We start from the raw sequence: 15,090 nt of genomic DNA on the forward strand, positions 1-15,090 counted from the left end.
AATATTTATTTAAAAATATTTGGAATCAATCTGATTAGACCCACTTTTGGCATTTTATAAATATTCGTAAAATTGCATTGAATGCAGAGTTATTTGTAAATAAAATCCCTTCTCGTTATAATGCCAGCAATGCGATTCTCATTGTTGATAACCAACAAATGACGCAATCCCAAAGCGCGGAAAATCTGAAAAATTCTAGGCACCGAATCGTGCTAAGAATACATTTGATAATTAAACAGTACTTTGGGGAGCTTTAAAAATTTAACATTACTCACCGGATTGACTCGAATGGGTGATGGATTCATAAACATGGATAGGTCCACAGTGTAATTGATTTTATCATCTAACTTGCGAACGCTCTGGAATAGGAAACTTAAAATATTTTCGGTAGGAATATTTAAGCCTGATCAGTGTACCTTGATTGATGGATAGCGCGGATAGACGTCTCTGAAAGTCTGAATAGAGGTTTCTGGCAGCCAGAATTGTTTGTTTTCCATATACAGGGATTTGAGCAAGATAACTATCAGTTGCGAGCGCAAGATGATGCCACAAACGCGACCCTCTGATCGACGATCCTGCACGATTGCAATGTTAAATACCAATATTATGGATATTATTACGAAAAATCTTACGCCGAGCACATCATCGACCACGGGAAATCCGTTATGGTCGCACTTCTTAAGCATCTTGTATATGTAATGAGCGGAATCGCGGAGCTTGATGCAGACCACGGGACTACTCAGAATTTCGCGAGCTGTCAGACCCTTGTACTGTGGTAATGGCTCCCAAGTCAGCATTGGCACATGATTTACTTGGATCTGTGTATCATAGATGCCCTCGTTGAAGTAGTCACCCACCCACTTGGCGCTGATAAGTGCAATGATAAGAGGAAAGAAGAACGAAGTCTCCACGCCAGTGGTTTCCATCAAAATAACCGACAAGCTAATGGTCATCCGAAGCACTCCACCCAAGTTAGCTGCAGCTCCAATTAGAGCATATTTACCCGGATGCAGGAACTCCTAAAAATCATTGCTTAGTTTTATGGTAATGGTATTGCTGGCATTGCTTACCGCCTGTGGAAATACATAGTAAGTTAGCATGGCTAAAAGACGACCCCATGCTGCGCCGACCAGAGCAGTTGGGATGAAGACACCCAAGGAGACATTGAGCCCAAAAGTAGCACAGGATAACACATAGTACACAACTGTGAATAGGGCTAGCGTCAGGATCTTATGGGATCCTAAGAAATAAAACAAAAAATAAATTAAATAATTAAGAGTAAATTCTTCAAAATACCCACCTGGAGGATCGTGGAACAAGGATCTGACTGTAGCCTCTGGCGTTTGAAACCACAGGGCAGCCACGGCATTGTATTCGTTGTCCTCGCAGAAGAGCTGTACAGGATTGTTGGTCGGATCGTTGCCCAGTGGACGACAATCGTTGATAAAGTAGATCATCAGGCAAGCCAAAGTTACGCCCATCATTGCTACTACAACAGCTTCGAGAACCTTTCCGATTTTCCAGGGAATGAAGCGCTTCCGAAATTTATTGATTTTGGTATTTAGAGAGTTCCAGGCGGCTCCAAGTAATCCACCAGTTACTCCCAGTAACATGAAGATGGGCAGCTCGAAGTAGTCGAATTTCAGGGGCGTATCAAACTTGCCCAAATTAAAGAGACCCGTGAACGTGAAATCGTTTAGGCCATGGTAAGCAGATAAGACGATATTCAAGGTGAATACGCTGATAATGGAGGCCACCAAGGTGCGCCAAATGAGATTCTGGTTCCAAAAGCTGGCCGCTTCCTCCAAAGAAAAGAGCATGCCTCCAATGGGAGCTCCAAAAGCAGCTGAAACTCCGGCGGCTCCGCCTCCAAGAACGAAATCTCTTTTCTCGTGATCATCCCGAAAGGCCTTAAATATGCGGAAATCCTTCACAAACGTGGTGCTTTTGCCCTGTGAAATTCCAGCGGCGACCACAGCTCCAGCATGTATCATTGGACCCTCCTTTCCTCCGGCCAAACCACCCACCACTGATGTTATTACTCCGATGGCCTTCACAGCCAGCGTTTTAATCCTTACGATTCGCGGTATTTTGACGCCGTTCAGGTAGCTCTTCACCTGTGGAATACCACTGCCGGCGGTTATGGGCTCAATGTAGGTGACCATGGCTGCTCCAAAGGCCACGGGCAAAATGCTGAAGAGGAGCCAGTAGAGGTACGGAATCAGCAGATCTCCATCGCTCGCATCGCTGAGGGGTACATTTTTCTTAACAGCTGAAAGTAAAACATTTAGTATGCACTACCGAACAAAAGAATGTGAAATAGGTTTAAATTGATTTAAACTAAAATTATCAAAACGACATACAATTGTAGAGAAAGGTGTACTTCCGTTCCGACAGCTCTTCGATTATAATATCTATAGTGCAAGCTATGAGTGCTGTGATAATGCCGATCTGTATAAAAATAATCCATCTGATGATGTCCTTCCGCAGGGAGAAGCGTTCTGTCAGCCTTTTTCGCTGCTCATCCTGAAAGAGCGTGTTCTCGCATACTTCGTAGTCCAAGCTCTGTAAGTGCATAAGATTGCAATAATCGTATCGGTCCGAACTCCGCCCCATATGGGTACTACATATGTATGTACGTAGTACGTACCTCGTAATTGGGAGTGGATGCGGCTGCTGTGCGGGATCTCAGGTGGAAGATGGGATCGCTGCTGTTGATATTCCTATTCGAGCTGCCTGCACTTCCATTAGTGGGCTTGAAAACGCGTAAGGTAATAAAATTAATAAAAGTGTCTAAAGATAAGCCCGCTCAAACACCAAAACGGTGATTCATTCTAATTTATTTAACATTAATTACACGGATACTCACAATATTGGGTGGCACTGAGGGGTTGCCCAATAGCGGCGGCTGATCATCATCCAATAAGAGGTTATTCCCCGAAATATGCGGCGCAACTCTACCTGCGGCGGCACTAGTTGAGGGTTCTTCGCTTTGGTAGCGTCCGAAATCCTGCACAGCTTTGGGAGCTTGACCTGCCTCCTTGTGGAGCAGGATTGGATCTTCGTCAGCACTTGTTTCGCCATCTACGGCAATTAATGCCTTTCTATCGTCCATTATTTAAAACAAAAATAACACAAGTATCCGACAACAAATAATAAAAAGAAACAGAACAAAAGCGAACTGAGTGTAACCAATCGCGGGCATCTGAGAAATACCAAAATCTCTATTGCGCGGACTGCGAGTATTTTTGTTTTATTTACAAATGATTTTGAAAACGAACCTTTAAAGATACTTTATTGAAATGGAAATATAACCGTCTTTAGAGTTGTCCTAATCCGGAAACTTATGTAGAGATTCGTTAGGTTTACAAATATATTTAGAACAGCTTAGTCATTTATCAGTGGAATGGTTGTTTTTAAACGTTTTAGCATTTGGTTTGGATTCAGAATCGGGAAAGCATTTCAGCTGGCCCAGCCAGTTCAATGACCCACTTATAGATTGGGCTCAAACTGAAAATTCGGATTCAGATACTTGAACTTGGCCGCCTCCAACAGCATCCGGTTGTGCTCGATGCGGTTGCGGCAGTGCAACTCCTGGCTTATTTGTGTCATTGAGCGCTCCAGGCGCTGCAGCACATCCCGCTGAGGCTGCTCCAAGAAGTGGGCCATGGACAGCGATTGTGAGAGGGTCTGGGAGCGTGAGTACTCCATGGACACGTCCTCCATCGATGAAGCCAGCGATCCACTAGATTTACTCTCGCCCTGCCCTGGTGGAACCTGGCTCAAATCGATGGCAGCCGGCTGATCAGACAGGAATGGGGAACCACTAACTTGCTCGGGCTTGACGGGACGACCCAGAAGGGAGACACTGGCAGGAGTCGAACCAGTGGGCAGTGTTTCCAGCGAGATGTTTGAAACCTAAAAATATAAATGTGAATTTAAAGATTATAATGTGTACTAAGAAATATCCATGTATATTTAGAAACATAAATCTTCAGCCAGCTAGAGACTGTACTTGTCTGTATTTGGGGTACTTACGTTTTGAACGACCACTCCCAGGTTCTTGGAGATACTTGGTAGATTCGCTTGGACGCCGTTATCTGAAGTGGAATCTCCGGACTGGAAAGAAATAGAGATATCAGCTCACCAATACATGTGCAAACGTTCATTGAGCTATTTCGCCTTCCGAACAGATACAGTATATGTATGAATATGTTCGATTCTAACGGTTAATAGCGAGGTGAGAGATGCGGACATCTCGCTCCTGCCCACGCAAACATACCTTGCGGGTGGCTCCCTCCTGCTCTTGCTTGTGGCGCTGGAACACCGTTTTGATCTTCAGCTCGTGGCTTTCGTTTCCCGCCGGAGGAGAAGCTTGCAAGTCCACAAACACTCCGGAATCGCTCTGCGCAGATGTACTTGCGGTTGCAACCGGGACCGGTGTCTTCTTGCGCGGCTTGTTAAAGCGGCGGTTTTTCATGATCCGATCACGGCGTTCCTCCAGGGCCGCCACCTTCATTTCATGAAGTTTGCCCAGCAAGGAACTGTGACGTCTCTGCGTCCGGAGATTATAAACAAACAAAAAAAACACGTTTAAAGCTTCCAATTACCCAAAGCCAATGCGTGGACTTCCTACCTTGATGTGCATGTGAAAATTCCCGGTGGAGCGGACACTGCCACGATAAATCCGATCCGGCGGACAGTAACAGCACTTGACCGTAACATTGTCGCCCACCTGGTTCTCGATGCGATATAATTCTCCGTTCAGGATGTAGGGCACATGCTGACGTCTTTCCGGATCGTTTTTCAGCTCCATCTTTTCGTCCGAACTGTCCAAGCTCACGGACATTTTTCAGTTTCATAAATGGGAATGAACCTGCTAGCTTTCGAGAACGAAGGCAAAAGGAGGAACGTCAAAGCAGAGGAAGAGATACAGATTCTCTCCTTGCAGGGAATGAAAGGGAAAGAAAGAGAGAACTAGGCAAAAGCAACGGTTCTTGGCGAAACGAAGATAGACAAAAAGAATCGAAAAAGGCCCCTGTGTACGTTTAAGGTTGGCATTATTTGTAGTGTTATAAAATAGGTCACGAAGTATTATTTATCATTCTAATGCTCTAAAGAATGGCTTAAAATAATCAAATGTTGTCCGTTGAATTATATGTTAGAATTGATGGAATATGCAGACTGACGGATAAATTTCGTATTAGAAAAGTTCAACCAATATTTGAAGCCAATAAAATTGTAATGTATCCCTAAGTTAAATTGGTAACAGATTTAAATCATTAAATAAGTTATGTTTAAATCCCTTGCTTTTAAATAATTGTACATATATAGTAATTTTGCGCCAAGGCGTCGATAAAGAATACGCATGCAAACAGTCTGGCAGCTTTAGTCTGGCTCTGAAACATGGTGGCAGCCCTACCAAGTGCACGAAAGAAAGTAAGTTGGCAGCTCGGGTTCTAAAATATAAACAACTTCTGTGCCTCACGTGTTGAACTTTTAAGAAAGCAAAATAAAAGTACTTTTATCTGTTCTAATATATCTAACTGATTACCAAGCGATATGTCGGAACCAGAACCAGATGCCCAGCCCAACATACTAATAACCGGTGGGTTTCAAACATTAATGTTTTTATGTTTTACATTAAAACTAATGTAATTTTAGGAACTCCTGGAGCGGGGAAATCGTATTTATGCGAACGTATAGCCTCCGAACTTAAGTTTGAGTGGCTGGACTGCTCGAAAATCGCGAAGGAGAACAATTTTGTAGAGGAATATGACGAGGAGTACGATTGTCCGATTCTGGATGAAGAAAAAGTATAAAAATGGTTCATTACCCAATACATTTAATCTATATATTGTGTTATTTAGCTGATGGATCACTTGGAGCCCCTGATGGCCAAGGGCGGCAACGTCGTCGAATATCATGGCTGTGATTTCTTTCCGGAGCGCTGGTTTCAAGCCGTCTTCGTGGTCACCTGTCCCAATACAACGCTCTACGATCGTCTGAAGGAGCGCAACTACAACGAAAAGAAACTGACATCCAATATTCAGTGCGAAATCTTTGGAACCATTTTGGAAGAGGCCCGCGATTCCTACAAATCAGATATAGTATTCGAACTGAAGGGCGAGACAAAGGCAGATGCCCATACAAGCTTGAAAACTGTCAAAAACTGGTATCGTATGTGGAAAAGAAAATAAACGGGCGATTGGTAGTTTGTTATAATCTTATGTATAAAAGCTTAAACGTTTGTTTGTAAAGTGCCTATTATTTACAACAGTGTGTATGAAATCGAAATCTTAAGTCTACAAACTAAACGCGTGTCATCTTAAAGCGAAGCGGTCCATCCGGCGCATACATGAAAGTGACTGCGTAATCCAGTGGCTTGTGGTTGTACTCCAGTTTGTAGTTTCGCAGTAGCTTGGCCAGCAGTATTTGCATCTCCAGATCAGCGAATCGACGACCCAAACACATCCGAGCTCCATAGCCGTAGGGCAGCGAGGCGAACGGATGAAGTTTGCCCGGTGTTCCACCATGCTGCGGTTTCAACCATCTTTCGGGCCTGAAAGTGGCTGCGTCCGTGACATACTCCTCCATATTACCGGTGACAATAGTCGGAAAGACCGCCTGCACTCCCTTGGGCACCTGGTAGCCACAGATTACACTGTCTTCCATGAGAGTTCGCCCGTTTCCAATCACCGTGCTGTACATGCGGAACACCTCCTTGATGAAGCCCTTCAGGTGGTGCATCTGATCCAGCAGCGGAATGGTGAGTGGTGTGTTTGGATCCGGTAGCAGACGCTTTAATTCCTCGTGAACCTTCTGCTGCTCCACTGGACGAGTGGCTAGCTGGTACAGCATGGAACAAACTGCCATGGATATCTGCAGAATGCATATCAGTTAGAATTTCTATGTTAATTTCTATTTAGCATATCTGACCGTATCTATTCCGACCAGAATCAAATCAAGCGCCATTATGGTGGCTATTTTTTCGTCCTTCTGCGAGAGGATCACCTTCTCCACCAGCGAGGGCTCGCCGGCACGCAGACTGGGATCTTGGGTCTTCAGTCTTTCGGTGGCACTCTGAATGTACTTCATGCAGACACTGCAGTGGCATAGAAATGATTTATTTGTAGATAAAATGTTTGTAAATTGTATTTACCCCACAAAGAAGTTCATGTTCTTCACATAGCGCGTCCACAATGGCGTGGGAAAGTATCTCCAGTAGGGAGCTTTCAGCTCCAAAGTAGCCACGTTGCGCAGGGCATACTTGGCTGCGTCAATGATTTGCTGGGGCTCCGAATCCGGCTTCAGATTCGATTCCAGGCAGCCCAAGCGAGTGTCCAGGGCCACGCGACCAATGCCTAATGATTAAACAATGGGATTTGTGGGTACATAATTATTTAAATAAATATTCACGAGGAATTATTACATTCCAGGGACCACTTGTGAATCTCATTGTCGAAATCTTCGGGCAGCTCTTGGTTTTCATCCAACAGGTTTTCACAGCGCACGAGGAAGTCCTCGGTGATGACTTCCAGGGGCTGTAGATACCGGCGAATCGTGGACAACTGCAGCACCGGCTTCTGGACACGCGAACGGAACTCCCGCCATGGCTCGCCGTGCCTGAATGGAGGCAGAATAAATTACAAACTGAACAAATGTGGCGATTCCACTTACACTCCGACTACGCCGCCCAGCTCCCCAAAGAAATCCTTGCGCACCACACTCTTGTACTTGACCAAACTGGGCATCGAGGGACGGAACGGGGTGGGGCCCTCGCTTCGATAGCACTGGAAATTCATCAAATTGCTGTAGCTTAATATCCGACAACTGGGCGCAATTTATACGGTGCCAGAAATGTGTGTAATGGCTTGGTGCCTTCGTGGTTCGTTGCTCATGCGGAAAGTCCCAAGCCGCTGGGTTGTCTTAATGCTTACCTTTTCAATTTCGTCGGCATCGTAGATGAACAAAAGATCGGGCCGTCCTATTAGACCTCCAAAACGCACAATTCTGCCATAACGATCGTGCAGCAGCGATGATATTTTGGCCACATCGGAGATGGTGTATTGACCAATTATTGGCATCAGTCTATGGAATAGTCAAGGTTAAACTCTACGACAATGAAAGATGCATTAACTCTTTCCAACGGCGCAAAAATATGATTTGTGAGCCAAATTCGTCAGCATGCAGCCAAATTTCACACGTTATTAGGGCGACCTTGAATTTAGCGTTAATTGAACGCTAATTTACTGGATGACGTGCCATCAAACGGATGGTGGTAACTTAGAGTTTGGGATTGGACAGGTGTAAATTGACGGAATTCCACACGCACATTTAACAAGAATCGTTAGGCAAACTCAAGACTCCCATAAATGTTTAGTTAGCATACATAATTTGTACAAATTGGGATAAAAACTAGTCGGGCTTGCGTGTTTTTTGCACAAAATCCAAGCAAATAAACGAACATCATCATCATGGCTAATTCAATAAGTGTTGAACAAGCTGGCCAAGTTAATTGGGTCAAGTGAAACGGAGAGTGTTTGGTTTTATTGCAATTGCAGTTAGCTTGGAGAAAGCGAGTCAGTTCGTGTCTTGAGTCTTTCGTTTTTTCGATGATGGGTTTTGGTTTTATTACCTCCATGTATTGCCCAGAATGGGGATGGGCTTAGGTCCGGGAATCTGATTGTAGGGCAGAGCGTTTTGCCACTCGGAAGTGGAGTGTATTCGCGGTGCACTGGTCTCCTCCGAATCCGCCAGATGCGGACATGTGGCCACGCCCGTGGAGCTTTCGCGGCTCCCCAAGCGCCGGGAACCTGCTCCTCCGATCTTGGGCGCACATTCTCGTAGACTGGAGCCACAGGAGGCTGTGGATCGCCAAGCTTTCAGCGACAGTTTGTTCATTTAAATTCAAATCAGATTTCACTGGTCGTAAGCCTCGATTTCCAATTGTCTTCTGTTGACGTTGACACACTGATCTCCGCGGGGCAACGAAACTGGCTTCTAGCGGGAGCCGCAATCAAGTTCCACACTGGACGGCTGTCTGACACAAACTACTGGCAGCTCAAGCTCCGACGATCCAAACAAGCTACGTTTACGTTTCGAGCTGATTCTCTTGGCTGTTTTAAAAGAGAAATTGCTCTTGACTATTTGCGGTGGTTCGCTTTAAAAACTGTTCAAATGTAAAGAATTGTTTCATATATTCTGTACAGAATGTTTTAAACGTTCCTTAACAACTTATTATCATATCTTATTGCTTCAAAGTTTTTTTCTTGTGGTTATGTTAAGTAGTCATTGTAAAAAAGTGTTTACTTTAACGAGTCGAATTTTTATACCCGTTACTCGTAGAGTAAAAATTTTGCCGCGCCCACTCTAACGCCCACTATCCGCCCAAAGCTGCCACGCCCACACTTTTGAAAAATGTTTTGATATTTTTTTTATTTTTTGTATTAGCCCTGTAAATTTCTATCGATTTGCCAAAAATCTTTTTGGCACTCCCACTCTAACGCCCACAAACCGCCAAAAACTGTCAGTGTTAAAGACACTCCTGCGCACTTCCAATAGCTGAGTAACGGGTATCAGATAGTCGGGGAACTCGACTATAGCGTTCTCTCTGTTCTTTTTGTAGTTAAATTATTGGAGGGGGTTACTCGCCAGACTTTTCAACGGCATTTCCTGCAGGGGACTGTGTCCGCTGAGGCTGCGTTTCAATATCACGCTGTTGCATAATTAGTTGTTAATTCTGAAATCTTTATTTTGAATAGCTTGACGAACGGAACAGATGCGCGTTGGAGTGGCGAATTACTTGGGATCGTAATAATTTGGGGCTGAAACTCCGCTAAACTGAACATTCGGTGGATGTGAACTCGGCTATAGCGAGCTTGCTTATCAGCGGATTCCCAAGCGGCGATTCAGTGTTTTAACGTTTACCCAACTTAAGAGTTGATTCAGGACTCTCTGGTTTTTGTGTTTCTAATGTAAGGTGCACCTTATTTAAAGCGTCTCGCTTTTTTTTCCAAAAGTTTAATTATATTCGTAGGTTGTGAAGATTCCAAACAAATAAATCTGTTTCCCTTTTATTATCCCAAAGGTATTTATTTTGCCTACACACATTTTGTTTTCTACATCGCAACTCACTAATCATAAATTAATAACATAATTCCGAAACTCTGTCACATCATCCAAAAAAGTTTGCACTTATTCGTTATGAAAATGCCGTTGAACAATTGGTAAGAATGGTAAAAAAAAAGAAAAGTTCCACAAATATAAACCATCGTATGTACCTTCATTTGATTCATAATTAGATTCTTGAAATTCTATGATTCATTTCAGTCGCAACCTACCTTATCGCTTAGATATACATATGTACATGAATGTATATTTATGCAAAAAATGGACGGAAACGGCATGTTTATTCTCAATGCCGACTGTATTTTGGAAATAATTAAATACGTAATTACTGATTGCCAGTTAAATGAGCGACATGTTGAAATTGGGACTCTTGCCTACGATGATTTAATAAACTTTGTTCTGGCCCACGAATTCTTCGTCGAATTGCTTGCGGATCATCAAAAAATCCTTTACAAGGATCTTGAGTTGGTTTTAGCATGCAGGACCGTAAAGCTGCTTATAGACCTTAGAGTGAATAAGCAATCGAACAACGGAGGATTTTTCTGGAGATCCTTTCTGGAATCGTTCAGTGAAGAAAGTCCGTTTGATCTTCAACTGTCTTTTCAAGGCTTATACGTACATATTAAAATAACAGGTAAGTAGCAATACTAAACTCTTAAAGACCCCTAAACTTAAATTAATTGCATTTAAATTGTATTTTAAGGCATCTCATCGGGCCGCACACACCAAGAAACGTTAAAATTTGACTTAACGCTTACTGCAGAAGCATTGGCTGACATTTTCCGCTCGAACCAAAATGTAACCAAGTTGAGCTTTGAAAGCACTGAAGTGCATGGAGGTCTTTCTGATATCATACCCCATTGCGCCAATCTTGAAGAACTGAGTATCACGTTGCATGCAGGAGACGTGGTATCCCAATATGAACCACTAGTGAACTTGCCCAATCTGAAAAACATTTTAGTTACTGGCTTACAAAGAAGCGAGTCGGAATCGCTGTTTTTTAGCAGCTTAAGAAAGTGGCACAGGCCATCGAGTCTTCCAGCTTTGACACTAAAAATTGAAGATGACCTAACTGATATTCATCGACCTGTAACGTTTGCCACTTTCAATTCATTACGATGTTTGCGTGTGAAAGAAACCAAAGATTATTGGGAACACAAATATAAATGGAAATGGAATGCAATTTTGAGGGCTGAGTACGATTTATCTGCAATGGAGGACGAAAGCAATTCAATAGAGGATTCTCTTGCCACCATTACATTGGGTGATGGTGTTAAGATCAAGTTTATAAGGTCTGATGGTAAACTTGAGGTAAAGTTACATGATACGTCTGACATTGGTCAAATGGGATCTTTATCAAAACTGCCCAATCTCACTCGCTTGGTAGTACAAAATAAGACGAATTGTTATGAAAAAAATCCCGAATCACTTGAAAAATTTCTGCGATCAATGGCTCCAAACGGGTCATTTGCTTTAAAGTCATGTAAAATAAATTATGGACAATTACATCAATCTGAGATTGAAGAGCTTACGAAAATAAAGTCACTTCGATTCCTCGCATGCCACTTACACAACGTTCCTGATATCAACTTCAGTCAGATGACTAACTTGCAACACATGAAACTCAATTTCCGCCATTATTGTTATGGCATTATTTCTAATGTAATCCATAATCTGCTAAGCAAATGCCAGGTGCAAGCAACCATATTCAGTGAAGATGTTACAATTACCCTATTGAGGACAGAAAAACGTCTAGAGATTAATCTGCATAATTGTGAAAACACCGATTTTGCTATTCCCCTTGCCAAACTAAAGGATATTAATACCCTCGTGATTTCAGGGTTCCAAGAATTGGAATACCTTAATATGATCTTCGATGCTTTCGCAGCCAATTTAAGTACGATCGAAAAATTGGATTTATACGAATTGAAACCTTACAGGTCCGAATTAGAAAGCGTACGTTTCCAAGATATTTCCAAAGTGACCGAAATTCAAACCATTAGGTCACTTCGATGCTGCGTATCAGATGTGACTGGTGTTCAGAAATTGGCAAATCTAAGCAAATTAGAGAACTTGGAAATATTCCATTCTGGAGATGGCAATCTTATCGAGCTTTTCACAAAACTTGCTAAGAAAAATACAATTAAATGTATAAGTACTGGAAAACTCACCCACGAAGAGGTTATAAAGATAACCCAAATGAGGTCGATGAAAACTTTGGTGTGTCGTTATGATGACGAGGATGATCTTAAATTCTTTGCGGAGCTAGCAAACTCAAGTGTCGAAGAAATATTTTTTTTGGAATATAATTACTCAATATGGGATGCACCCTCTATGCACTCGGAAATTAATTACTCAATATATTACTCAGATGCACCATCTACATTAAGGGGAAGGTTCTTGTCCTATCGACGTCCCTTAATTCCATGGCGAAAAAAACTAAATTTTGTTGAAACCGTTGAAGTTACTAAAATAGCAGGACTGAAAAGATTATGTGCTGGTTTTGTTGATTGGAAGGGTGCGCAAATATTAGATAGACTACCTCACCTAGAGGAGCTAACTATTAACTTTACTAACACAACAAATTTCGAAAATCCGCTAAGGGTTTTAGCACTCAAGTCACCATCGACTCTCAAAAAATTGGAGCTATGCAACTGGATTGGCGGCAGCGAATGTGAATGTTTGACTCAATTCGAAACTTTGGAATCTTTAACATGTTCATTGCGTAATGAGACGGGCATAGATCATTTGGCCAATATACAAAAACTTAAAGAATTACTTATCCACCGTGCTAGCGATTCGCTTACTAATCTTTTCCGTGCCTTTGCCCAAAGAAGTGATTCCAAGTTGGAGAAACTTCAAACTCCAGTCACATGTTCTGATGAGATGCGTGAAATATCACAGATTAAATCACTTAGAACGCTGAATATTGATTTGACACAAATGTGTGATAATTTATCAGACCTCAGTCGATTAAATGAACTAAAATCGTTGAGTATAATTGATATATGTCAATTAAATAGCGATAGCTTTTTGCCAATTTTTCGGTATTGTATAAAGCTCGATCGGGTCGATTTGGGATTATATAAAGGGGCGGCTTTAGACTTAGTCAGCCAGGTAAACAATGTTCTGAAATCTATTAGAGATCCCGCAAATCAGAAACCGCTACAGCTAAGTATTTTTAGTGCAACGCTTTACCCGAATATTCATGTAAGTATCCCAAGGGTAATAGAATTTTCAAAATATTTCAAATGATATTATTGCAGGTGGAAGACATTGATGAGTCAATCTTAAACGTCTCTTATTCGTACGAAAAAAACATGAGTGGTTTCGATTTAGAATTTAATTCTGATAACGAGGATTCGGACGATTCAGATTATTTTGACTATGAATAGTTAAAAACTAATTTTTAAATAATAGACACACAAAATCTAAGAAATAAATCCAGATAGAACGTGTAGTCGAGTTCCCCGACTATCAGATACCCGTTACTCAGCTGGTGAAAGTGCGAATGAAAAACGTCAAAATTTTTCTGACGTTACGATTAAAATTAGAAAAAACTATTCAAACGTAATTTTGTAATACACAATGTTGTGATTATAAATATATATAACTTTTTTGCGAAAAAATAGTTGCCTTTATGCCTCAAATAATGAGAGTATTATCAAAAAATGTATATTTCTTAGCCCATATACATTACACAACCGACATTTCTCGTGCTAAGGCTTACTTCGGCTACATCCAAAAGACTGTTCAAATAGCTTAAAACCGTCGATAGCTCTCTGCACACGTACTTCATATTCCTCGAACTGATCCAACATATCGCTATTGTCGGGATTGGCCCTTTCGCCCACATGATTCGGGATGCCATTTAAAAGTCTGGTATTGGGGCACCAAGAAAAGGGACATAAGAGCTGCGAGCTCGTCTTATAATAATAAAATCTCGAGACATCACAAGAAAGCTATATACATATGTACATACATATATGGTGAAGTTAAAGCTGATAATCCGAGGTCATGGAACAGTAACCGTCGCATTGCTACCCTATTGTTACTTAGCCTTTCAACCTCGATTGGCATCCCACAGGACTGTAATACAAACCTGTAAGAAATATAATTGCTTAGAGAGTTGAATACAAATTAATCACACTAAACATCTTTGTTTAAAGAAAATATACTTTTGCGCTGACTTGTGATACCTAAAAATATTAAATGTCATTAAATCAATATTTAAGCACGATACCAGCTTTCAAAGCGAGTCTTGCCCAAAATCAAACATCCCAAATCAAAAATCTCCATGTTGTAGAAATAACTCCTCACTGGCGATAGCTAGTGGCTACATACATATATGTATGTACATGTACATGTATGTCATATTCAGACACAACACAAGGATGATACTGGCGTTATTATACCCGTTACTCGTAGATTAAAAGGGTATATATAGGGTAGATTCGTTGAAAAGTATGTAACAGGCAGAAGGAAGCGTTTCCGACCATATAAAGTATATATGTATATTCTTGATCAGGATCAATATCCGAGTCGATCTGACCATGTCCGTCTGTCCGTCTGCATGAACGTCGAGATCTCAGGAACTACAAAAGCTAGAAAGTAGAGATTAAGCATACAGACTCCAGAGACATCGACGCAGCGCAAGTTTGTCGATTAATGTTGCCACGCCCACTACGACGCCCACAAACCGCCCAAAACTGCCACGCCCACACTTTTGAAAAATGATTTGATATTTTTTCATTTTTGTATTAGTATTGTAAATTTCTATCGATTTGAAAAAAACTTTTGGCCACGCTCACTCTAACGCCCACAAACCGCCAAAAACTGTCAGTGTGGAAATTTCTCCTTTGCACTTCCACCAGTTGAGTAACGGGTATCAGATAGTCGGGGAACTCGACTATAGCGTTCTCTCTTGTTATATATAGCAAAGTGAGAAACTTATTGTTG

The 15,090-nt window shown here is 41.8% G+C and overlaps 4 protein-coding genes across 4 annotated transcripts; 1 reads left to right on the forward strand and 3 right to left on the reverse strand.

Annotated features, from left to right (window-relative positions):
• Positions 1 to 33: 33 nt before the first annotated feature.
• LOC122614339 (H(+)/Cl(-) exchange transporter 7) lies at positions 34 to 3,186 on the reverse strand. Its single transcript, XM_043788909.1, has 9 exons — positions 2,870 to 3,186; positions 2,651 to 2,755; positions 2,364 to 2,565; positions 1,301 to 2,272; positions 1,071 to 1,240; positions 633 to 1,019; positions 417 to 575; positions 276 to 359; positions 34 to 212 (listed from the first exon to the last, which is right to left on the reverse strand). Exons 1-9 carry the CDS (start codon positions 3,113 to 3,115, stop codon positions 90 to 92), a joined length of 2,448 nt encoding a protein of 815 aa, XP_043644844.1. The 5' UTR covers positions 3,116 to 3,186; the 3' UTR covers positions 34 to 89.
• A 113-nt stretch (positions 3,187 to 3,299) lies between these two features.
• On the reverse strand, positions 3,300 to 5,109 carry LOC122614340 (protein stand still). The gene is made up of 4 exons (XM_043788910.1): positions 4,637 to 5,109; positions 4,283 to 4,555; positions 4,039 to 4,119; positions 3,300 to 3,918 (listed from the first exon to the last, which is right to left on the reverse strand). Exons 1-4 carry the CDS (start codon positions 4,847 to 4,849, stop codon positions 3,493 to 3,495), a joined length of 993 nt encoding a protein of 330 aa, XP_043644845.1. The 5' UTR covers positions 4,850 to 5,109; the 3' UTR covers positions 3,300 to 3,492.
• Positions 5,110 to 5,422: 313 nt separating this feature from the next.
• On the forward strand, positions 5,423 to 6,225 carry LOC122614342 (adenylate kinase isoenzyme 6 homolog). Its single transcript, XM_043788911.1, has 3 exons — positions 5,423 to 5,608; positions 5,665 to 5,816; positions 5,871 to 6,225. Exons 1-3 carry the CDS (start codon positions 5,563 to 5,565, stop codon positions 6,198 to 6,200), a joined length of 528 nt encoding a protein of 175 aa, XP_043644846.1. The 5' UTR covers positions 5,423 to 5,562; the 3' UTR covers positions 6,201 to 6,225.
• Positions 6,226 to 6,270: 45 nt separating this feature from the next.
• Positions 6,271 to 9,036, reverse strand: LOC122612098 (probable cytochrome P450 301a1, mitochondrial). Its single transcript, XM_043785481.1, has 7 exons — positions 8,639 to 9,036; positions 7,941 to 8,091; positions 7,681 to 7,793; positions 7,433 to 7,626; positions 7,163 to 7,364; positions 6,940 to 7,105; positions 6,271 to 6,882 (listed from the first exon to the last, which is right to left on the reverse strand). Exons 1-7 carry the CDS (start codon positions 8,902 to 8,904, stop codon positions 6,313 to 6,315), a joined length of 1,662 nt encoding a protein of 553 aa, XP_043641416.1. The 5' UTR covers positions 8,905 to 9,036; the 3' UTR covers positions 6,271 to 6,312.
• Positions 9,037 to 15,090: the final 6,054 nt, after the last annotated feature.

The sequence above is a fragment of the Drosophila teissieri genome, chromosome 2R (genome assembly GCF_016746235.2).
Source record: "Drosophila teissieri strain GT53w chromosome 2R, Prin_Dtei_1.1, whole genome shotgun sequence".
Lineage (NCBI taxonomy): Eukaryota > Metazoa > Arthropoda > Insecta > Diptera > Drosophilidae > Drosophila > Drosophila teissieri.

Excerpts from the sequence above, each read along its gene's own strand:
- LOC122614339 (XM_043788909.1), bottom strand. The coding sequence starts at position 3,115 with ATGGACGATAGAAAGGCATTAATTGCCGTAGATGGCGAAACAAGTGCT. Across the intron at positions 2,273-2,363 it reads GTACACCTTTCTCTACAATT|CTGTTAAGAAAAATGTACCC; the intron begins GTATGTCGTTTT and ends TTTTACTTTCAG. Across the intron at positions 576-632 it reads TGGTCGATGATGTGCTCGGC|GATCGTCGATCAGAGGGTCG; the intron begins GTAAGATTTTTC and ends GCAATCGTGCAG.
- LOC122614340 (XM_043788910.1), bottom strand. The coding sequence starts at position 4,849 with ATGTCCGTGAGCTTGGACAGTTCGGACGAAAAGATGGAGCTGAAAAAC. Across the intron at positions 4,556-4,636 it reads ATTTTCACATGCACATCAAG|AGACGTCACAGTTCCTTGCT; the intron begins GTAGGAAGTCCA and ends CTCCGGACGCAG. Across the intron at positions 3,919-4,038 it reads TGGGAGTGGTCGTTCAAAAC|GTTTCAAACATCTCGCTGGA; the intron begins GTAAGTACCCCA and ends TTATATTTTTAG.
- LOC122614342 (XM_043788911.1), top strand. The coding sequence starts at position 5,563 with ATGTCGGAACCAGAACCAGATGCCCAGCCCAACATACTAATAACCG. Across the intron at positions 5,609-5,664 it reads GCCCAACATACTAATAACCG|GAACTCCTGGAGCGGGGAAA; the intron begins GTGGGTTTCAAA and ends ATGTAATTTTAG. Across the intron at positions 5,817-5,870 it reads CGATTCTGGATGAAGAAAAA|CTGATGGATCACTTGGAGCC; the intron begins GTATAAAAATGG and ends TGTGTTATTTAG.
- LOC122612098 (XM_043785481.1), bottom strand. The coding sequence starts at position 8,904 with ATGAACAAACTGTCGCTGAAAGCTTGGCGATCCACAGCCTCCTGTGGC. Across the intron at positions 8,092-8,638 it reads ATTCTGGGCAATACATGGAG|ACTGATGCCAATAATTGGTC; the intron begins GTAATAAAACCA and ends ACTATTCCATAG. Across the intron at positions 7,365-7,432 it reads TCACAAGTGGTCCCTGGAAT|GCATTGGTCGCGTGGCCCTG; the intron begins GTAATAATTCCT and ends TTTAATCATTAG.